The sequence below is a fragment of the Macaca thibetana genome, chromosome 9, assembly GCF_024542745.1.
Source record: "Macaca thibetana thibetana isolate TM-01 chromosome 9, ASM2454274v1, whole genome shotgun sequence".
In the NCBI taxonomy this organism is placed as follows: domain Eukaryota; kingdom Metazoa; phylum Chordata; class Mammalia; order Primates; family Cercopithecidae; genus Macaca; species Macaca thibetana.
The window spans coordinates 29,012,705-29,034,981 of record NC_065586.1 but is presented as its reverse complement, the minus strand read 5'-3'; the positions used below and the strand labels follow the sequence as shown (position 1 = coordinate 29,034,981).

The 22,277-nt window shown below is 41.7% G+C and overlaps 1 protein-coding gene across 3 annotated transcripts; it reads right to left on the bottom strand.

Moving 5' to 3' along the window:
- Positions 1–481: 481 nt before the first annotated feature.
- LOC126962349 (lysozyme-like protein 1) lies at positions 482–22,228 on the bottom strand. Of its 3 annotated transcripts, none has more exons than XM_050803187.1 (5): positions 22,135–22,228; positions 19,305–19,468; positions 18,635–18,793; positions 1,516–1,594; positions 482–717 (listed from the first exon to the last, which is right to left on the bottom strand). In XM_050803187.1, the coding sequence occupies exons 2-5, from the start codon at positions 19,441–19,443 to the stop codon at positions 648–650; spliced, it is 447 nt and encodes a 148-aa protein (XP_050659144.1). In that variant the 5' UTR covers positions 19,444–19,468; positions 22,135–22,228; the 3' UTR covers positions 482–647. The 3 variants fall into 3 exon arrangements, with proteins under 3 accessions (XP_050659144.1, XP_050659145.1, XP_050659146.1); XM_050803188.1 differs by having other exon boundaries at positions 22,056–22,143; XM_050803189.1 differs by lacking the exon at positions 22,135–22,228 and adding an exon at positions 19,863–19,956.
- Between the last annotated feature and the right edge of the window lie 49 nt (positions 22,229–22,277).

The window sequence follows — 22,277 nt, the reverse complement described above, 5'->3', positions numbered from 1 at the left end:
CCACCGTGCCTGGTGATGTTTTTCTTTAATAGCAAAATGTATCAGGAAAAGCTTGAAAAATGCAGAATACAAAATACAGAAAATACAGCTGAGAACCTTTATGAGAATTTCAGTCATCAAACCGTGAATCTCAGTTGCCCTATCTCTCCATGTCTCTTGTGTGCGTGTAGGTAGATAAATGGTGTCTAGGCTTGTGGGTATGCATGCATAGACGGTCCTTCTGGGGTACTCTTAAGGGAATTTGGCTCCTCAGGTGCTCCTAGCTCCTAACCTCACCCTTCTGCATGTGTCCTGTTTCTGAGAATGGCCCTGAAGATGAGGGAGTCTTATTTTTGAATGAGCAGCAGTTTTAGGACCACAGAAACCAGGACTCCCTACAATGAAGAAGTTTGTTTCTTCCAGGGCTAGAGCATTGTGGAGGTGATTTTTCAAGTCTTAACACCATGCTATTATGACATCATTGAAACTGAGACAGGGTGAAGACATTTAAATGGAAATATTTATTTTCTTAAAAGTATAGCTTAAGTTTCCCTCTCCAAGTTTGAGAAGGAATATTGGGAGGAAACGGGACAAAATGACACAGGCATTTGGACATTCACTGCAAATCCTAGGGCATCGCTGCAAAGTATCCTGGGTCCAGTTCCAGTTTAGGAAACCTCACAGCCTTTTTTCCAGTCAGACAGGTCTCTGCCCTCACAGTGTTTCTTCCAGCCTTGCCTGAGGACGAGAGGGAAGCAGGAGCAGCAAAAAGAAGCATGACAATCCAAATCGTGTTAGTTTCAAAGTCTACAGAAATTAACCAAAATCACCAGCGGAACCCTGAGTTGGGTTTCATTTGCTTCTGAGATTCAAGGGTGCTGTCATTTTGCCTTGTTCAGACTTTCCTGGTTTTCTCCTAGCCATTGTTAGCTTCAGCAACAAGCAATCGACTTTTGTAAGGATGGGTCATTTCATTACATACCCACATCTCTGAAAATTCGGGTTCTCTGAGTGGGTGGCCGGCTGGCAATGTTCCATAGGACACAGCAGCAGGGAATGCAAAGTCCAAGACTCAATCCTGGGGACACTTTCTGCTGATTTACCATGACACAGACCTGCTCACTTTCCTCTTGCTGCTGCTCATTCTCTTTCCCTGCAAAATGTTGCTGTAACCTTCAAAATCTTATCCAAATCTAGAGCAAACTCAAGCTTTTTTTTTTTTTCCTCTGTTGAATTGACTCAACTGACCCTTTCCAAGTCACTTTAGAACATACCTTTCTCCATTGTTTGGAATATGTTCATATGAAAAGCAATTGCAAATTATCTTAACCCAATCCCATCTCTCCTCTCCCCTTCTCTGTACTACCATGTTCACTGCACATCTGCACACCAATGGAGGAGAATTTATACAAGGTCTCATTCCATTGGTTGGACCACCCTGTGGAGGTGAGTTTGTCAATTCCACGATAACTGTGATAAATACACACACTAGGTTTTGCCCATGACAGCCCAAGTCTCCCAAGGAAACACTCTTACCAATAGTTCATTCCCTGTGTCTCTTTAACAATTTTCCTGGCACAGATAATTGCATCTGTGAGGTCATCAGTGATCAAGGCTGTAAAAGACAGAAGACATCAGGGTTTGGTGAGACTTTGTTGTTGGAGAGGGACCTCAACTCAACTTTACTTCACTTTTCTCAGTCTTTTTGGATCAAGAGGGTTGGAAGAACTATGATTTTGCCTGCAAAGCCACAATCTCATTTTTGTTAAACTTCTTCAAAAAGAACTTTTTTTTGTTGTTTTAAGACCACTTTCATCTTGCGCTACCTGAAGTTTCAGAGGAAGAGCCCGATCCTGAAGGCTTTTTAGAAATGTGTTTAGAGAAGATGCCATGCAAGAATGTTTTTTGTGTCCTAAAGAAATACGTGCAAGTCAAATGTGGTGGCTCAGACCTGCAATCCCAGCACTTTGGGAGGCCAAGGTAGGAGGATCACTTGAGGCCAGGAGTTTGAGTCCAGCCTGGGTAACATAGCAAGATCCCATCTCTACAAAAAGTAAAAAATTAGCCAGGTGTGATGGTGCACACCTCTAGTCCCAACTACTTGGGAGTCTGAAGTGTGAGGCTCACCTGAGCCCAGGAGGTTGAAGCTGCAGTGAGTCGTGTTCACACCACTGCACTCCAGCCTGGGCAACAGAGTGAGACTCTGTCTTCAGAAAAAAAAAAAAAAACATGGCACATAAGACAGCATAGCACAGTGTTTTCTCTATTTGGGTTAGTTTGACATATAAGATCTCTTTAAAGGTAAATATTAAACTTTTGTATATTATCATTTCAATTTGTGCCTTAAAAATTTTTTATCCAGGGATTTTTTGTTTTTTGTTTTTTGTTTTTTTTTTGAGACAGAGTCTTATTCTGTTACCCAGGCTGGAGTGTAGTGGCACAGTCTTGGCTCACTGCAGCCTCCGCCGCCTGGCTTCAAGCAATTCTCCTGCCATAGACTCCCCAGTAGCTGGAATTACAGGTGTGTGCCACCATGCTGGACTAATTTTTGTATTTTTACTGGAGATGGGGTTTCATCACATTGGTCAGGCTGGTCTCGAACTCTGACATCAAGTGATCCACCCACCTCGGCCTCCCAAAGTGCTGGGATTACAGGCGTGAGCCACCGCACCCGGCCTAAGGTGTTTTTCATATGCAGAAAGTTTTAAGTCAAACACATCTATCTCTATCTTTATTGCTTTTTTTTTTTTTTTTTTTTGAAACAGGATCTCACTCTGTCACTCAGGCTGGAGTGCAGTGGCACGATTATAGCTCACTGCAGTCTCAACCTCCTGAGCTTAAGTGATCCTCCCACCTTAGCCTCTCAAGTAGCTGGGACTACAGGCATGTGCCACCATGCTCAGCCATTTTTATTATTTGTATTTTTTTATAGAGAGAAAGTTTCACTATGTTGGCCAGGCTGGTCTTGAACTCTGGGGCTCAAGTGATCCTCCTGCCTTGGCTCCCAAAGTGCTGGGATTATAGCCAGCACTGTGCCCGGCCATTTATTACATATTCTATTGCTTCAGACATAACATATCTTTTGATTGAAATGTATTATTTGATATCTGCATTCTTTCCTGCTTGCCTGAAAAGTGGCCTCAGAATCCTTCTCAACACAAACATGACAGAAAAACGCAAATAAATTTTAAAAGTCCATCATTTCTGTTGCAATTTGGGTCTCCAGCAACAGATACTGCGATGGGCTTGGGGTGCTAGATATTCCTCAGGGATCCACACCTATGCAAGGAATGGGATGCGGGGGAAGCAGGATGGGCAGACGGAGATGTCCATTTGTGATGCAGACCCAGCAATTCCTCGGGCAACCCAGCCATGAGCTCCCGAGTGAGTACTGCCCATCTGAGTGGCCAAAGACGGGCCCACATGCCAGGTCTGCATGCCTCTGCCTCACACGTCACTGGGCGTGGGCCACCCCGGAAGGGAACAACCTGCACCTGAGGCCGATCCTGAAGCAGGTGGCAGGTCCTGTCTGCTCATCACATAACTGCAGCAGGACGGCATGTCTTCCCTCTGGAAGGCTCATCTCCATGACCACCACAACCACCAACCAAGGACAAAAATACTCAAACCACTTGATCTCATTTCTGCTTGTCAATTACACAAAAGTTTTTTTTTTTTTTTTTTTTTTTTTTTTTTTTTTGAGAATTGGGTAATGCTTGATATTGACAAGGGCACAGAGAGGCAAGTTCTCTGGATACTTGCTGGTAGGAGTATAATGGATTCAACATCTCAGGAAACCGACATAGCAGCATGTGTTTAGAGCCTTAAAGAGGTTTTTATCCTTTTACCTAATAATTTCTCTCTCTGGATCTATCCTAAGGAAACAGTCATAATGCTAGATAAATATTTCTTTACAAAGTGGTTTACTATAGCTTTATTTACAAGAGTTAAAATGAAAAAATCTAATTGCCTCATAATCAGTGATATTCAAATTAATCATAATACCTTCATTTAATAAAATAAAGAGCCGTTTAAATCATGTTTTCCCAGGATGTTTTATAACATGGGGGAAATGCTCCCAATGCAATGTTAAGTTCCCAATATCATAAATATATCCATTGAGAGCTGTATTGGCCAATGCCAATATGGCAGGCATTACTTACATGTGACAATTTACATTTAAATTATATTTGTTGACAGATGAATGAATAAAAATATGTTTATATAGAGAGTGGAATATTATTCAGTCATGGAAAAGAAGGAAATGCTGACATTTGAAGCAGTATAAATGAACTGAAGGACATCGTGCTCAGTGAAGGAAGGAAGACCCAGAAAGACAAATACCACATGATTTCACTCATACACAAAATCTATGAAAGTTGAACTCATAAAAGCAGAGAGTAGAGCAGTGGCTGGTGAGCAAAATGGGGAGATGCTGATGGAAGGGTCCAAACTTTCAGTTATAAGGTGAGGATGGTTTGGGGATCTAATGTACAATATGGTGACCATAGTTAATTATACGGTACTGCTTACTTGAAATTTGCTGAGAGTAGCTAGGCACGGTGGCTCATGTCTATAATCCTAGCACTTTGGGAGGCCGAGGAGGGTGGTTCACTTGAGGTCAGGAGTTTGAGACCAACCTGGCCAGCATGGTGAAGCCCGTCTCTACTAAAAATACAAAAATTAGCCAGGTGTGGTGGCGCACACCTGTATTCTCAGCTACTCAGGAGGCAGAGGCAGGAGAATTCCTTGAATCTGGGAGGCAAAAGTTGAGATTGCATCACCGCACTCCAGGCTGGGTGACAAAGCCAGAGTGTCTCTCTCTCTCTCTCTCACACACACACACACACACACACACATACACACACACACACACACGCGGTAACTATGTGAGGTGATGGATTTGTTAAACTTGATTGTAATAATCATTTCACAATATATACAAAAATCAAATTATCATGTTATTTACTTTATATACATACTATTTTGATTTGTCAATTATACCTCACTAAAGCTGGGAAAATTAAAAACTATGCATTTTAATTAATTAACATCAAACATAATTAAAACTTTAGTTCCTTATTTGTTCTAGCTACATTTCAGATACTTTATAGCCACCCATGGCTAGTGGTTCTCATGTTTCACAGCACAGATGGAAGACATTTTCGTCATCATGGAAAGTTCTATTAGACAGCACTGGTTTAGGAAAAAAAGATAGTCGTTAGTTCACTAATACTTTAAAAAGGATTGGCTCTTAACTGTGAGATCACCTATGCTCTTAAGTCTTAGCTGCGTATTTTCTAAAATTTGTTTACAGTAGAAATGCACTATTTTTGATACCAGAAAAAAACAATTTAAAAAAATGTTAGTATAAAATGTTGCATTTCAATAGAGCATTGTAATACCAGATTATTTTGTTAACTCTGTTGAAAGTGGAATTTTCCCTCAAGCATGCTATTTCCCCGAGTTGCTAATTTTGTGGCTTTCTCAGTTCGGCTTAACTAGAATATAAAGGTAGTGACAGATTTCTTTTAAGCAAATTTATTCTGAATGTGACTTAATTTTTATTTAAAACAAAATTCTATTAACCAGGAGAAAAACTAACAAAATATATCATCTGTAAGAGATAGCAATTGAAACAACATATGCAAATTCGCTAGCATCTGGTTTACGGTTCTACAGTGAAAACGAAAGCTGTATCAGCTTATAAAAGTCTCTTGCCTATTTTCTCAAGATATAAATATTTCGGATAATAGTACCTATTACTACTAGTTTACACTTTATAGAAATCTTACTGTATGTCAGGCACATGTTAAATCTCTTCACGCAAAATCTCCATCAGTCCTCTGAAGAACCATTTCTGTGGGTACCATTTGATCCCCATAAACCGAGGTCACACACCCAGATAATGAGCCTGTATTCTGATAGAGGGCTTAAATTCTGTTCCTCTGATCTCTTCTTCCAACAGAGGCCACTTAAGCAAAGATTCTTGCTCATAAAACACTACATGTTAATAAAGTTGATAATTAAAATATACTTTATTAATTTTTCATGTAATTATCTATGAGGTTATCCAATTTAAGCATTTGGTACCTGATACATGTTCAGATTACTTAGAGACACTTTATTTCGGGTGCGTAAACGCTTGATAAATGCTGAGGCCCTGTGGTTTGTGTTTGGAAGTGGTCTAGCATATTTTCTGGGAGATGTGGGTTTGGGGCTGTCTCTAGAGGTTGGAGGGACACAGATTATATAATACATAGTGAGGAGGAAGCAGATCACATTGTATTATTCTGGGATTGGAGGTCATCCCAGGCATGTACAGAAAGAGCACATTTTGTGCTGGGGGCAGGGCAGTTTGTGGCAATGCCCCGTAAGGATTTCTGGGAGGGTCGGGCCATGCAGGACCAGGAAGGGGACACCGAGTACAGCTGTTTGTAGCCTTCTGTTTTGTTAGAGCATTTTGTTGCACAACTGGGATGTTTTGAAAGTTGGACTTGACTGAATTTGCTTAAGAAAATACGTTAGGGCAAGTAGGGGCTGGGAAATCAAGAGCTCGCTCCCGACCCCCAGCCCTGAGCACTGAGGTGTCGTTACAAGAAATAGCCACAGAAGGGCAGCAGAGGGGCAGACATGAGTTACGATGGCCCTTTTTAAATGAGGACTCGTGCCAATAATTGTTTCTGCTCAATTTACTTTAAATAGACAATTCTGTCCAGTCAAACATGAGTAAGGAAAGGGTTACATTGAACAGCAAAGAATCGTTTATTCTTCCACATCCAACAGAAAACAGCAACAATCTACACAAAAAGAGCTTCAGTCCTATTTTCAGTTTTGTTAGTTCTAGGTATCTCTGTCTCTCCTCAGCATCCTCCTGCCTCCCAAGTGAGATCCAGCAGCCACCACGCCCTCGATGTTCATCTCTTTCCCCCGTGAGGTGACGGAGGCCAGTTCAGATACCAGGGCGATGAGAAATAAGATTAATATAAGTGCACTAGACTAGATAGAGTCAGTAACCTTTTTTTTCCTCAAATGTTCTTATTTTAATGACATCTGTGCTGTTGGGGAAAATACTGTCATCACATCAGGCATTTTGTATACTGTGTGTGTGTATATGTGTAGGTATATGAATGTGTGTGCTTATGTGTGCTTTGTATATACGAATATAGCATCAATTTTCTGTCCAAATAGTTTGGGGAAAGTAGGCAGGAATTTTAGGGATACAATTTCGAATTAGAGTGAGGAGATTGTCTAGCTTCAGAACATGGGCATGGGCTGGGTGCAGCAGTTCACGCCTGTAATCCCAACACTTTGGGAGGTCAAGACGGGAGGATTGCTTGAGCCCAGGAGTTCGAGACCAGCTTGGGCAACATGGCAAGACCTTGTCTCTATTAAAAGAAAAAAAGAAGAAGAAAATGAGCATGAAGTGTATCTATACTGTATATGCATATAATGTCACGTACTTTGTAAACATACCCTAATGCTCACTTTTTTTCAGGTTCCCATGACAAATGTCCCTACTTCTATAATATGTGGGACAGAATGACATTGTTCTAATGAAAGCCTCTCTGGCCTGAGGCTAAGGGAGGCCTGCCATGGAGGGCGGTTAGTATATAAAACCAACATCTTGCTTTCTATTTTAAGGCTATCCCCAAAAATCCCATGCTCTTCGCGATAAGAAAACAGATATGAGTGTCCTTTTACCTCTGACCGTGAACCATCCAACACTTTAATTTCTTAGAATCTAAGATTGTCTTGCAGATAGATCCCTCCCCCAGACTTCCTTAATTGGAATGAAACTGAACAATATTAAATTAGTAATCTGCATTTAAAGTCAAACATGACCATGATGGAGTCACAGATTTATCTTCCCACTGTAAACAACTAGAAAACTAGACAAAATAGATGAAAAATTGTTTTCAGACATTGGACAACTGGCAATGCAGGATCATGGTCTTTGAGAGAGAGAAAAACACAGTGAACCCTGTGATTGCCATGACTTTCTGCCCAGAGGAGCTCTGCAGACCAGGGAGGTAGAACCAGGCAGGGGATGGCCATCTCAGAGGAGGAGACAGACATCAGACGCCAAGGCAGCTCAGATTTTGTGAAGAATACCTGGGAGGCAGGAGCTACCCAGAAGAAGAGCAGCAGAAATCTGCAAAGGGATTCCACCCAGTCGTTGACTGAAGGCCAAACTGGGTATGCATAGGCAAAATTCCACAGGGCTAGGCAGAGAACTACCCCCGGGAGCGGGACAATTACAGACCTCACTCGGGACTGGAAGACATTTGATTTCTGACTAGCCGAGGGAATAGACCTTGCTGAATCCTCAGCACATTCAAAAGAGACACTGGATGCGTAGTCATGCCTTGGAAGTGGGACTAAACTAGCCCTACCGCAAAGACTACTCCAGAACTTCACTAACAAAGTTTAAGAACAAGTCTTAAAAGGGTTAAGCCGATCAGAGGAAACTTAACTGGTTGGCAAAAGAAATTCAACACTTCTTAAAAGAAGGCAGTATAATCTAGACACTCAACAATGTTGCATATGAGGTGGGATAGGTAGGCAAGGAAGCAACCATGTCCTCGGGAATGGCAACTGTGGTGATTGTCCAGTCAACATGGTAAGCCTCAGCATTCGCACTGTAGTCCAGCTCATTCAAACAAAGCTGTCTCCAGAAGGGAATTTCCCTAGGGAACATGCGCATTTTGACTTTACCTGTCCTCAGACTGACCCTTTGCTCATTATAATAATAAAAAACACACTCCTGAGTGGAGATTTAAGATGCTAATGACACATGCAACATATGAACAACCATGTACAGCTGCTACGCAAATGCACCAAGAGGTACGCCCAGAACATGCTTATTAGCAACACCTCTTTCCACCTGTTTATGAATAATCATGGAAGACTCGCATAAAGGGAGCATCCCTCGCACTGGCCTTTGCTGTCTCATCCTTATGAGCAGCCTGCCCTGAAGTCTCTCTCATGATATACTGTCCATTCTGCACCTAACTTTCAAAATATTCTTTTTCTTTTTCAATAAATTAGTCTATGCTACATCTCCTGTGTCTCTTGTTGAAATTATTTTAAACTAAGAAGACAATACTCGAAGACTCACAACAGCCATCAACACATACACTGTATGTATTCAATAAAAAATAAGTCCTTGTGCAGAGGCAGGGAAATGTGACACATACTAGGAGAAAGATCAATCAAGGGCAAGACCCAGAAATGACAGTTGATTCCATAGCAGATAAGAATTTTAAATCACTTCTTATAAACATGTTTACATACATTGAAGACTTCAAGAAAAACACGAATAAAATGAAATGAAAGACACGAAAGTTTGCCTAACACCAAATGAAAAACACAGTATCTGAAAAGAAACATCCAATCAAGAAGCTTAATAGATTAGCATTTAAAAAAAAAAAAAAAGTAACAGTGAACTTGAAGACATAACAATGGAAACTACTGAAAATAAAACACAAGGAGGGAAAAAGGCTAAAAACATGAAGAGCCATGGTGATAAATGGGACAGCATCAGCAATCTAACATATGTGCCATTAGAATCCTTGAAGGAGAAGAGTATTAGAAGAAAGAATGACTGAAATGTTTTCAAATGTAATGAAAATTATAAATTCAGGTATACAAAATGTTAATGAATACCAAGTAAGATAAACACAAATATCACACATAATCAAATTGCTGAAAATGAGTGACAGAGAGAAAATCTTAAAAATTCCTAGAGAAAAAAGACATATTACATACAGGGGACAAAGATAAGAAGATCATTGGTTTCTCATCATACACAAGGAAGGCAAGCCAGAAGGCAATGGAATATCTTTAACAATTTGAAGCTGAGCGTGATGACTCACAGCTGTAATCCCAGTGCTTTGGGAGGCTGAGGATGAGCCCAGGAATCTGAGACCAGCCTGGGCAACATGGCAAGACCCTGTGTATTAGTCCATTTTCATGCTGCTGATAAAGACATACCTGACACTGGCCAATTTACAAAAGAAAGAGGTTTAATGGACTTACAGTTCCACATGGCTGGGGAGGCCTCACAATTGTGGCAGTAGGCAAGGAGGAGCAAGTCATGTCTTACATAGATGGCAGCAGGCAAAAAGAGAGCTTGTGCAGGGGAACACCTGTTTTTAAAACCATCAGATCTTGTGAGACTCATTCACTATCAAGAGAACAGTGCAGGAAAGACCCACCCCCATAATTCAATCACCTCCCACTGGGTTCCTCCCACAACACATGGGAATTATGGGAGTTACAATTCAAGATGAGATTTGGGTGGGAACACAGTCAAACTATATCACCCATCTCTACAAAAAATAAAATAAAAATCAACCAGGCATAGTGGCATGTTTCTGTGGTCCCAGCTACTCAGGAGGCTAAGGTGGGAGGATTGCTTGAGCCCAGAAAGTCAAGGCTGCAGTGAACTGTGATCATGCTACTGCACTCCAGCCTGGACAACAGAGCAAGACCCTGTCTCAAAACAGCAACAACCTGAGAGGAGAACAACTGTCACCCCAGAATTTTATATGTAAAGTAAATGTTCCTCAAAATCAAAATAAAATGGAGATATTTTCAGACAAACAAAAGCAGAGAGAATGCTTGCTAGTAGACCTCTAGTCTAAAAACACCAAAACCAAAACCAAAAAGAAGTTAAAGAAAGTTCTTTCAGCTGAAAGAAAGTGATATCAATTAACTACTTCCCCAAATAAATCCACCAAAGGAATGAAGAGTGTTGGAAATAGTAAATATATAATAAATATTATAGAATCTTTTTCATCATTTACAAATTTATTTAAAAGACAGTTGTTTAAAGCAAAGATAGTATAAATGGATTGTGAGGTATATAAATATAGAAGAAAAATGCATGACAGCATGGCACAAAGGATGGAATGAATACTGTTAAGAAACTCATATGTTCTATATGAAGTGGTGTGTTATTTGAGGATAGAATGTAATAAGATAATGATGCCTGTTGGAAACCCTAGAGTAACTACTAAAAACAAAATAGAGATATAGCTAACAAACCAATGGAGGAAATGAAAGAGAATAATAAAAAATGTTTTTTGAAAAATCAAAAGAAGGCAGAAAAAATGGAACCAAGAATAGATGCCATAAACAGAAAACAGAATAGCAAGATGGGATTTAAAACTAACCATATCAATAATCACATTAAATGTAAATGTAAATGATCTAATCAAGGTTCCACAAAGTATGTCCCACAGGCCAGCCTCCTGTTTCTGTAAATAAAGCCTTAATGGAACACAGCCAGTCCCATTCATTTACATACTTTCTATGGCTGTGTTCACACTCTGTCATGGTTGAGTAGTTGCAATCAAAACCATACGGCCTGAAAAGCCTAAAATATTTACCATTTGGTCCTGTAAGCAAATATTTGCTGACCTATGGTTTAATCACTCCTACTGAAAAGCAGTAATTACCAGAATGGATATAAAAGCAACACATAACTATATGCTATCTATAAGAAATTCACTTGAAATATAAAGACACAGATGGGTTAAAAGTAAAAGGATGAAAAGAAAGATATTATGCAAGGACTTCCCCAAAGAAAGTGAGAGTGGCTTATATTGCTATCAGATAAAGTAGATTTCTGGATGAGAAATAGTACCAGAGTTAAGGAGAAACATGGACTCCAGTGACAAAATGGTCAATTTGCCACGAAGACATAACAGTCCTCAATGAATATGTGCCTAATAACAAAGCTTCAAAAATGGACAAGACTGAAAGGAGAAATAGACAACACTAAAATGATAATTGCAAATTTCAATATGTATCTCTCACTATATGATAGTTCTAGTAAGACCTATCTAATAAGTTCTAAGTAAGAAAATCAGAAAGGAAATAACAGTCATTTATAGAACATTTACCCACCAAATATAAAATAAACATTTTTTTCAAATGCACATTCACCATAAGACACATTTGCAGTGCTGTAAAACAAGGTTAAAGACATATTAGAGGTTTGAAACCATATAGACCAGGGATCCCCAAGCCCCGAACCACAGATGGATACCAGTCCATTGTCTGTTAGGAACCGAGTTGCACAGCAGGAGGTGAGCGGCAGGCAAGTGAGCTAAGCTTCATCTGTATTTACAGCCACTTACCATTGGTTGCATTACCACCTGAGCTTCTTGTGATCCAACCTCCTGTTGGATCAGTGGTCACATTAGATTCTCATAGGTGTGCGAACCCTATTGTGAAGTGAGCATGTGAGGGATCTAGGTTGCACGGTCCTTATGAGAACCTAATGCCTGATGATCTGCCACTGTCTTTCATCATCCCCAGATAGGACTGTCCAGTTGCAGGAAAATAAGCTTAGGGCTCCCAAAGATTGTACATTATGGTGAGTTGTATAGTTATTTCTTATATATTACAATGTAATGATAATAGAAATAAAGTGGACAATAAATGTAATGTGCTTGAATCATCCTGAAACCAACCTCCTCCCTCTGGTTCATGGAAAATTTGTCTTCTGCAAACTGGTCCCTGGTGCCAAAAACGTTGGGGGCTGCTGATATACACCATATTCTCTGACCGTAATGAGGATTGAGGTGTAACTAGAAATCTATAATAAAAGCTCATCCTGGGATCATCCTTCACAATCAGGCTGGGCATTCCTCTTGCCTTTCTCTCTTATTGAGTTCCTTGTTTCCTGAACCATGTCTTCCTCTTTATTGTTTTAGTTTATCCTTTTGGTGCAGCATGTTTTCCTATAGTTTTGTGAGAGATGGTGCATGGGAGATGAGCTGAATATGTCATCTTTGCCCTGACGGATCCACTCTCTACCCTTCTCTATCCTGCTCTGTGCACTGAGAGGTTGATGCACACAGTTGCCGTCAATGGTCTCCCATGTCCTCTGACTTCTGAAGGGGTTTAAATAAGAGTAGGCATCAGCAGGGAAGGGACAGAGGAAGGACACTGAGGTTGGGATATACATATAATATCTTCCAGCTTTCTTTCTGTGAGGTCACTCAGCACAAGTCACATCCCTTGAAAGAAGGTCTCAGATCCCAGAAGGTTGTCCTCTCCCTGCAGATCCTTTGTACCTTGGTGATGGTCATAGTTCTCTTTCCAGTCCTCATTGGAGAAGGGAGTGATAATAGCCTGTGATTCTAATCCCTTACTTCATTATTGCTGTGTTTTTTCTATGATTTGATCAGATTTTTGTAAGTAAGTCTTTATTAATATTCTCCTCCAATTACTCAGTTTGTGTTTGTTCTGTCTTCCAGCCAGGATTCTTTATGATACAGGAGGTAAAAAATTTAACAACTTGGTTCTCTGAAAATGTACTCATTATATGCTGAAAATGTATTGATCATTTGGTAGCACAGAACTTTATATTGGAAATGGTTTTCCCTCAGAATTTTGAAGACTTTTTCCATTTTCTTCTAGCTTCCAGTGTTGTGGTTGAGAAGTCTGATGTCACTCTGATGCTTGATTTTTTTTGTATGGAACTTTTTTTCAAATGGAAGCCTGTTACATATTCTGTTTTTCTATAGTGTTCTGAAATTGCATAAGGATATTCCTGAGTGTGAGTGTACAATAATCAATTGTACAGTAGTTTCTCTTTATCCAAGGGGGATACATTCCAAGACTCCCAGCAGATTTCTGAATGGTACCAAATTCTATATATACTATGTTTTTTAAGCCAGATAACTGAGACAGCTACTAAGTAACTAATGGGCACATAGTGTGTACAGTGCGGATATGCTGGACAAAGAAATAATTTATATCTAGTATGAGACAAGGCAGAATGGTGCAAGATTTCATCACACTATTCAGAATGGTATGCAATTTAAAAATTATGAATTATTTTTGGAATTTTCCATTTAATACTTTTGAGTCACAGTTGACCATGAGTAACTGAAACTATGGAAGGCAAAACTATAGGCAAGGGGTGACTGCTCTACTGGTCATGTGATGAACCTTACAAATTGAAATCACATGCTCTTTAGTTCTAGAAATGTTTTTTAAAGGTTGTGTCCTATCTATTGTTTCTCTTCTCTCCTGGTAAAACGTATTTTTATATCCATTTATTTTATCATTCTTATTTATCCTATTTCCCACTAACCTCTTTTTTCATTCTGCTTTTAGAGAGATTTCTTCAATGTTATCTTCTTACTACTTTATTGAGTTTTCCATTTCTGTTATCATATTGTTAATTTCCAAAGGCTCTTTATTTGGTTCTCTGAATGTTTCCTTTTTCTTTTCTTTCTTTTTTTTCAAAAAAGACATCTTGCTTTGTTTTGTCCAAGGATCGTCTCTTATCTATCTGAAGATATTAATGATAGTTTTCTGGATTTGAAGTTTCATTTCCTTGCATAAACTCTGCTTTCAAAAAGTTTTATGTGTTTGGTTTTTGCCTCATTTTTTTCATATCACTGCCACTTCTCTGAAGTCTGGTGATCCTTGGCTCTCTGCAACTATTTAAGAGAGGGGCACTAAAAGCTGGCAGAGCCCTTTGCTCAGAGGTAGGGATTTTCAACTGTGGATCTCACTGCAGGGAGGTTTGACCAGTTTTGTTCACTGGAGAGTCCCACTCAGAATCATTAGTTATTTCCTTTCAATTTGGCCAGATCCCTAGAAGAAAATCTTCTCATCTAGAGAGTGTGGCTTGGCTGCCATCACTGTGGGGTCTGAGTGGAGAAGGTGGTTGAAACTATAGAAACTATAACTTAATCTCCCATGTCTGTGGTCTGGAGCTCTCACCCTCAAAGGTTGTTGAGGTCTCTCAGTTGAGAGGTTTTCTACTTTACTTGTCTAGAGGAAAAAGTCCCAGTATTCTGGCAGGGTGAGTGAGGGGCAGTCAGTAGGTGAATGCCTCAGGAATGGACTGGATGTTCTAACTACTCCTTAAGGGAACTTTAAATGTATCTTCCTGTTTGTAATCTGTCTTCATTCTAACTTCCAGAAGTAGCTAATGCTGCTGATTTCAGAGCTGTTTGCTGTTGTTGTTGTTGTTGTTATTGGTTCCATGTTTGCTTCTCAACTTTCTCACTGCTGGTTTAGGATTCAGATTTCTTTAATCACTAAGTTAGTCACCACTTGCCTCCTGCTTTCCAGCTTCTAAGTGTTTTAGTATTGTTTCCTCTTCCATTTATCTTATCTTGTATATGTGGATTTGTCTTTTTATCTTATTGATTCTCGAATCACTTTAGTATTAATTTAGTAGGACACCAAGAGGGAAGAGAGGGGTATTGGGTTTCTACTGCTGCCCTAAAAAGTTACCACAAACTTAGTGGCTTAAACACTGCAAAATTTCCCTACAGTACTGATGGCTGGAAGAGTGCCAGGGGATTCACAGGGCTGAAGTCACGGTGCTGACAAGTCTGTTTTCCTTTCTGGAGACTATGTGGGAAGATCCACTTCCTTGCTCACTTGAGGCAGAGTTCAGTTCCTTGTGGGTGCCAAACTGAGATCCTGTTGCTTGCAGGTTGTCACCTGAGGGCCATTCCAAGCTTCTAGGGACCACTCACACCCCTTGACTCATGGCCCCTTACTCCATCTTCTCAGCCAGCAATGATGAGTCGAGTCCCTCTCACACTTTGAATCTCTCTTTCTTTTTCTGTCATTGGAGCTCTCTCTGACCACAGCTGGGCAAGATTCTCTGCTTTTAAAGACTCATGAGATTAGATTGGCTCCACCCACATTGTCCGGGATAATCTCCCCTGCCTGAGCTCAGATCCTTCCTCACATCTGCAAAGTTCCTTTTGCCTTGTAAGGTATCAGAGTGAGAGATTTCAGAGATTAGAGAGTGGACATTTGGAAGTTGGAGGCTCAGCCCACCATGGGAGGTAAATGCACACATTTAATCCTCATATTTAACTGAAAAACTCCATTGGTGAGCTCTTAGGGAATGCTAATAAGATTGACTGGGACAGGGAAGGGTTCAAAAGTCATGCCTATGGGAAAGTGAATATACTGAATGTTTTAGCTCAGAAGATAAGAAACCAGAGATGAGAATTACTTACAAATCATTTGCATACAGTTAATAAGTTTTTTTGTGTAACATAAAGCAAACTTGTTTTGAATAAACCCAGAAGGAAAAACTAGGATTGATATAGAAGGCTAGAAGAAGATAGATTTTGGCCTTACAAAAGAATGTTCTAAATTAAAGGCTGACCAACAATTGGGGGATCTATCTCAGGAGGTAGTGATCATTCTTTATCAATGTTAGGGTAGGGACACTATGCTAGGTAAGTTCACATATTATTCAGTCGTTCAAACATTCAAACCCATATACTGATTATCTTGTACAATAGCTCCCCCTTGTCTGCAGTTTCAGTTTCCAAGTTTTCATTTACACTCAGCAGTGGTTGGTTATTTTTATTAATATAACATATTTTGAGAGTGAGAGAGAAGGTGCTTACCTACTTTTATTACAGTGTATTGTTGTAATTATCCTATCATTATTGATTGTTGATAACATCTTACTGTGCCTAATTTATAACTTACACTTTGTCATTGGTATCTACGTACAGGAAAAATCATAGTATATACAGGGTTAGGTATTATCTGCAGTTTCAGGCATCGACTGAGGGTCTTGGGAGGTATCCCCCTTCAATAAGGGGGAGACTCCTGGATGTGGCAAAGAGAAGTTAAAACAGTTTATTTTCTGCTCTGAAAGAATTTGCAATAGAATATTTTATGACTCTCTCACTTCACTCTTGTTCCTCATTCTCTCCTTTTATTCAATAAACATTTATTGAGCTCTTGTAATGGCCAGGCACCATTCTAGGCATTGAGGATACATCAGCAAATGAAACAGAACTCTCTGCCCTCAAGGAACTTACACTCTAGAGGGAGCACAGAGAAGATGCCTTTGACTGAGCTCTGCCCTCTGCCTGTTCAGCATCTCTTGCATCAGTCTTCTCCATGTCACCAACCATGACCATCATTCAGTCTTTTTGTGGCACTTAGCTCAATAACTGCAGTGACACTTAAATGGTGTCAGCTTTAATCCATCCCACACCCTGCTTACAGACTGATGTTGCTGAAGCAATGCTTAGTTAACTGACCTCTCTTGGTTTCCTCTTGCAGACAGAAATCAGTGAAAGCCTCTTAGCTTGGGTTTTTCACACTCAGGTGGTCGTTAGCCTCTCCACCTGCCTTTCCTGGAATTCCTCTTCGTGTCACTTTGTTACAGAAAAAACAAAAACAAGCCTCTCCCTACTCTCCGTTCATGCCCCACACCTTCCCCCAGGCACCTCTTTGCTTTTGCTGTTCCCCTGACCTGGGATAACTTTTCTCTATCTCTACCCAAATCTTCCCTATCTTCTGAGTCTCAGGTCAAGTATCACTGTGTTTACAGAATTTTCTATGATTTTCTTTTTTTCTTTTACTTTTTTTTTTTTTTTTTGAGAATGAGTCTTGCTCTGTCACCCAGGCTGGAGTGCAATGGCGCAATCTCGGCTCACTGCAACCTCCACCTCCCGAGTTCAAGCAATTCTCCTGCTTCAGCGTCCTGAGTAGCTGGGATTACAGGCGCCCACCACCATGCCCGGCTAATTTCTGTATTATTTAGTAGAGACGGGGTTTCACCATGTTGGTCAGGCTGGTCTTGAACTCCTGATCTCAGGTGATCCACCTGCCTCGGCCTCCCAAAGTGCCGGGATTACAGGGATGAGCCACCACGCCCAGCTCCATGGTTTTCTTAATACCATTGCTTTCCTCTGAAGCCCATGGCACTCAGTGCACTGCCCCTTACATGATTTAACTTCATGTAAGCACATATTCTCTTTTCTTGTCATGTCACATGAAAGTTCGGTAAAGCAGAATTCATGCCTGATGTATTTTGTTATCCTCAATGCTGTGCTCATGTGTATTTCTGGAATGACTAAAGTAGAAGACGTGAAAGTAAATTCTAGTTTAATTTCTAATGTTTAAGACATGTGGCTAGCTAAATATAGTGGCCCACACCTATAACTCTAGCACTCTGAGAGGCCAAGGCAGGAGAATCTCCTTAGGCCAGGAGTTCAAGACCAGCCCAGGTGGGACCCCATAACGAGACTCCGTAGCCAGACTCTGTCTATACGAAAAAAATTACAAAATAACTGGGTGTGTGCCTGTAGTTCTAGCTACCCAGGGGTGGGAGGATTGCTTGGGGCCTGGAGGTCAAGACTGCAATGGGCTGTGATCACATCACTGCATTCCAGCCTAGGCAACAGAGTGAGACACTGTCAAAAAAAAGGAAAAGGAAAAAGAGAAGAAAGAAACGTGAAGTGTATTCATCTTATTCTGCACAAAGGAGTACAAACGGCATCCTCTGAGCAAATTGCTTATGGAAAGCAGCCGGCAGGCAGCTTCCTTTTTCTTATTGCAGACATCAAATATCTCTAATATGAAAGGGCAGTAAGGTCATCTGTCCATCCCCCTGCTATAGTGGAAGGCTTCATAAAACTGTCCTACAAGGAATAAGTCATCTTTGGACAAGTCAGCTGCAGGATCCTGAGTGTCACCTTGGAAACTGTTGCATAATTTACCAATCTGGAACGACCTATTTGCAAACCTGAATTCCAAATTTTAGTTAAAGCAAAACGTGGTTGGTCATCCCACTGTCGGCTTTCTCGTCTAGTCCTGAGGATGGCATCGCTGAAAGTCAGAGCCTCACCTGAGCAAGCGACGTGGCAGTGGTTGTTCTCCTGCAGCTTTCCATGTCTGCACCACGTGAAGCTGTTGATCTGGAAGATGCCGTAGTCGATGCTGCCGTCATCCAGGACCCTCTGGGCCGTGGTGTTGTAGCCACTCTCGTAATATGCCATGCAGATCCCTGGAGGGGCAAAGCCAGAAATGCCACCAAAGGAAGTGCCTTGTTTGCTGTAAGCCTGGTCTGAGGGTGAGTTTCCTTATCCCTGTTACCTGACTGCTTCCTCCCAATACTCCTTGGGGCTGAGTGGGGCAGGTATGCATCCAGGGGGCACACCGGGGGCACATTGGGGGCTGGGATGGTGCACCTGAAGCTGCACACCTAGTCAGGGACTGAGCTTAACCTAGACCAAAAGTCAGGTCCCGCCCCCCCGCCATAATGCCAGCAGAGGTGGCGTTATTTTCCCCTTCCCTGGCTGGTGTCGTAAGGGCAGGACTCCAGGAATAAGGAAATGAGGGCCGGGGAGGAAGGAGAGGAGACCCAGAGAGCCACAGTTAGGCTGGCAGCCCCCCCCTGGGTGCGGTGAGGGCAGAGCATGGTTAGCTGGGAAGACACAGCGGGGAGTGTGGCCAGGACTTTAACATCTCAGGGGGAGGTCAAGGACAGAAAGAGAGGAGGAAAGAAAGAATCTCACAGTTTCCAAGGCTGAAGCCCCAGTAGTTGTCCAGGCCAGCCCTCGAGAATATTTTTGCCAGTTTGCAGCGCGTGTAGATTTTGGACTCAGCGCCTGTGACCAGGCAGCCAATGAGGGTCAGAATACCCGCAGCCTTCATCCTCAGAGCCTGCTGGAGACAGAACCTGCCAACGAGCAGGAGACCCAGTCAGACGATCTTGATTCGGGAACTTTGAAATCCAGCGGCGGTGACTGTGCACAGCCCTGCCTAGATGCTGCCTGTCACTTTGGTCATTCAGAGCCACCATCAGGCAAAACCGGCCACTCTACAGTCCAGGGAAGGAATGTGACTGAAGGCTGTTTCCTTAGTGCTTTTCCATACAGTAACTTTCAAGTCAATGCTGTGTTCCCAGGGTTAAGCAAACAAAAAAATTAACCCTCCAGGTGAAAACCACAGGGGGCATTTTCAGGATTTCTATTTGAATTCTATGAATAAAGAATAGAATACAAGGGTGAAACATTCCCTATACTGCTGACCCTTGAACAACATAGGTTTGAACTGCGTGGGTCCATTTATACCTGAATTTTCTTCTGCCTCTGCCACCCCTGAGACAGCAAGACCAACCCCTCCTCCTCCTCCTCCGCCTCAGCCTGCTCAGTGTGAAGACAACCAGGATGAAGGCCTTTACGATGATCCACTTCCACTTAACAAATAGTGAATATATCTTCTCTTCCTTACGATTTTCTTAATAACATTTCATTTCTCTAGCTTACTTTATTGTAAGAATCCAGTATAGAAGACATAGAACATACAAAATATGTATTTATTGGCTGTTTATGTTATCAATAAGGCTTCCAGTCAGCAGTAGGCTATGGAGCCATTAAGTTTCTGGGGAGTAAAAAGTTACATGCAGATTTTCAACTGAGCAGGTGTTGGCGTCCCTGACCCCTACATTTGTTCAAGGGTCAACTGGATGTGTAGAAACAGACACCCCATTTCACCCGGAGATGATGCCTGTGTGGAAAACTTTAAGATTTATTGTTCAGGGTTTATCGAAGGGTGAAGATTAAGCACCTACTCTTTCATTTTCTTTCTTGGTTCAGTTCCAAATGTGGGAGTGTTGCTTCCAAAGTATCAGTGCTTTTTTTTTTTTTTTTTTTTTTTTTTTTGAGATGGAGTCTCTTGCTCTGTCACCCAGGCTGGAGTGCAATGGTGCCATCTTGGCTCACTGCAAACTCTCCCTCCCAGGTTCAAGTGATTCTCCTGCCTCAGCCTCCTGAGTAGCTGGGATTACAGGTGTGTGCCACCTCGCCTGGCTAATTTTTGTATTTTTAATACAGATGAGGTTTCACATTGTTGGTCAGGCTGGTCTCGAACTCCTGACCTCGTGATCTGCCCACCTCGGGCTCCCAAAGTGTTGGGATAACGTGTGAGCCACCATGCTCAGCCTAAAGTAGCAGTGTTTTATCTTAGATGGCAAATGCATTGCTTTGCTAGGCTTCACCACCAGTGCTCTGGGGGGCCTCCTAAAAGTCTGGCACCTGACTGGGGAGCAAGAGGGATGGAGGACGATGGCTCACGAAAGGAGGAAAGCACCTGGGGAAGCAGAGGGGCAATAAAGAGACCCCCGCGGAATCATCTGAAATGGGAGTAGGATCAAGAGAGCTGTCTCCTGCTGCCTACTGATTTTCCACAATCTCCTCCCCTCTTGAAATAATGTCTTCCCCAAATACAGCAGCCTTGCTGGGATGGGGTGAAGTGAAATTTCTGACACCTGCTCGGGATCCTGAACTTGATGTTCATACATATGTTCATCCCGTGTCATTTTCTGCACTTGCCTGGAAACTTCTCCAGTCATTAGGTTCTCTCCCTGGGGCTGGATTGAAAGGCTAGGCCCAAAACAGGGCTAAGTAGTCATCAGCAAGGCCACCGCACCAAGTAACAAGCGGGGCTTTAAGGTGACTAAGCAATAAGGTAAGGAACTGCATTGCATGAGGGGTATGTACATTACAAACGTGAATAGCAAGGGTGGGCAAACCAGGCCCACTTTTGTATGTAAACTTTGATTGAAACATAGCTACACCCATTTGGTAATATATCATTAGTGGCTGATTTCCAACTATAGTGGCAGAGTTGAGTAATTGTGTTAGAGGCTGCATAGACCACAAAGCTTAACATATTATTATCTGGCCCCTTTCAGAGAAAGCATGCCAGTCCGTGGCGTACAGCATTGTGTTAAGCTGTGAGGGACAGACAAACGAAGTTAAGATGCAGAGCTAAGGCCAGGCACAGTGGGTGATACCTGTAATCCAAGCACTTTGGGAGGCTGAGGCAGGCAGATTGCTTGAAACCAGGAGTTTGAGACCTGCCTGGCCAACAAAGGTAGACCCTGTCTCTACAAAATATACAAAAATTAGCCAGGCATGGTGGTGTGCGCCTGTGGTCCTAGCTACTTGGGAGGCTGAGGTGGAAGGATCACTTGAGGCTGGGAGGTTGAGGCTATAATGAGCCATGATTGTCACACTGCACTCCAGCCTGGGCAGCAGAATGAGAGACCCTGTCTAAAAAAAAAAAAAAGAAAAGAAAAAGATGCAGAGCATGCAAATAAAGTGGGTTTCCATATCCTGCCTTAGAATTTTACTGATCTCAAACAAGTCAAAAGAAAACCCGCAGCATTTATAACCCCAAGCGTCATGTTCCACATCCTTCAAGAATCTGCCATTGCTGGTTCTCAGGGACAGGTGGCTTCATAAGAGTAATTCAGGTCTTACTGAAAAGGCAGATTCCTGGTGCCTGCCCCAGAAGCCGATTTCTCGGGTGAGTCTGCAGAAGAAACACTGCTCCACTTACTCAGTCGGTGACTGGCAGCTCAGGTGAGCGTCCTGTATCCCCTGAAGCCATGTCTGATTCTCACTAGGCGCAAGTAATCCTTTCCTAGCTCAAGAACTATTCTTTAGAATGTCAGAGAAAGAAAAATTCTTAATCCTTTGTTT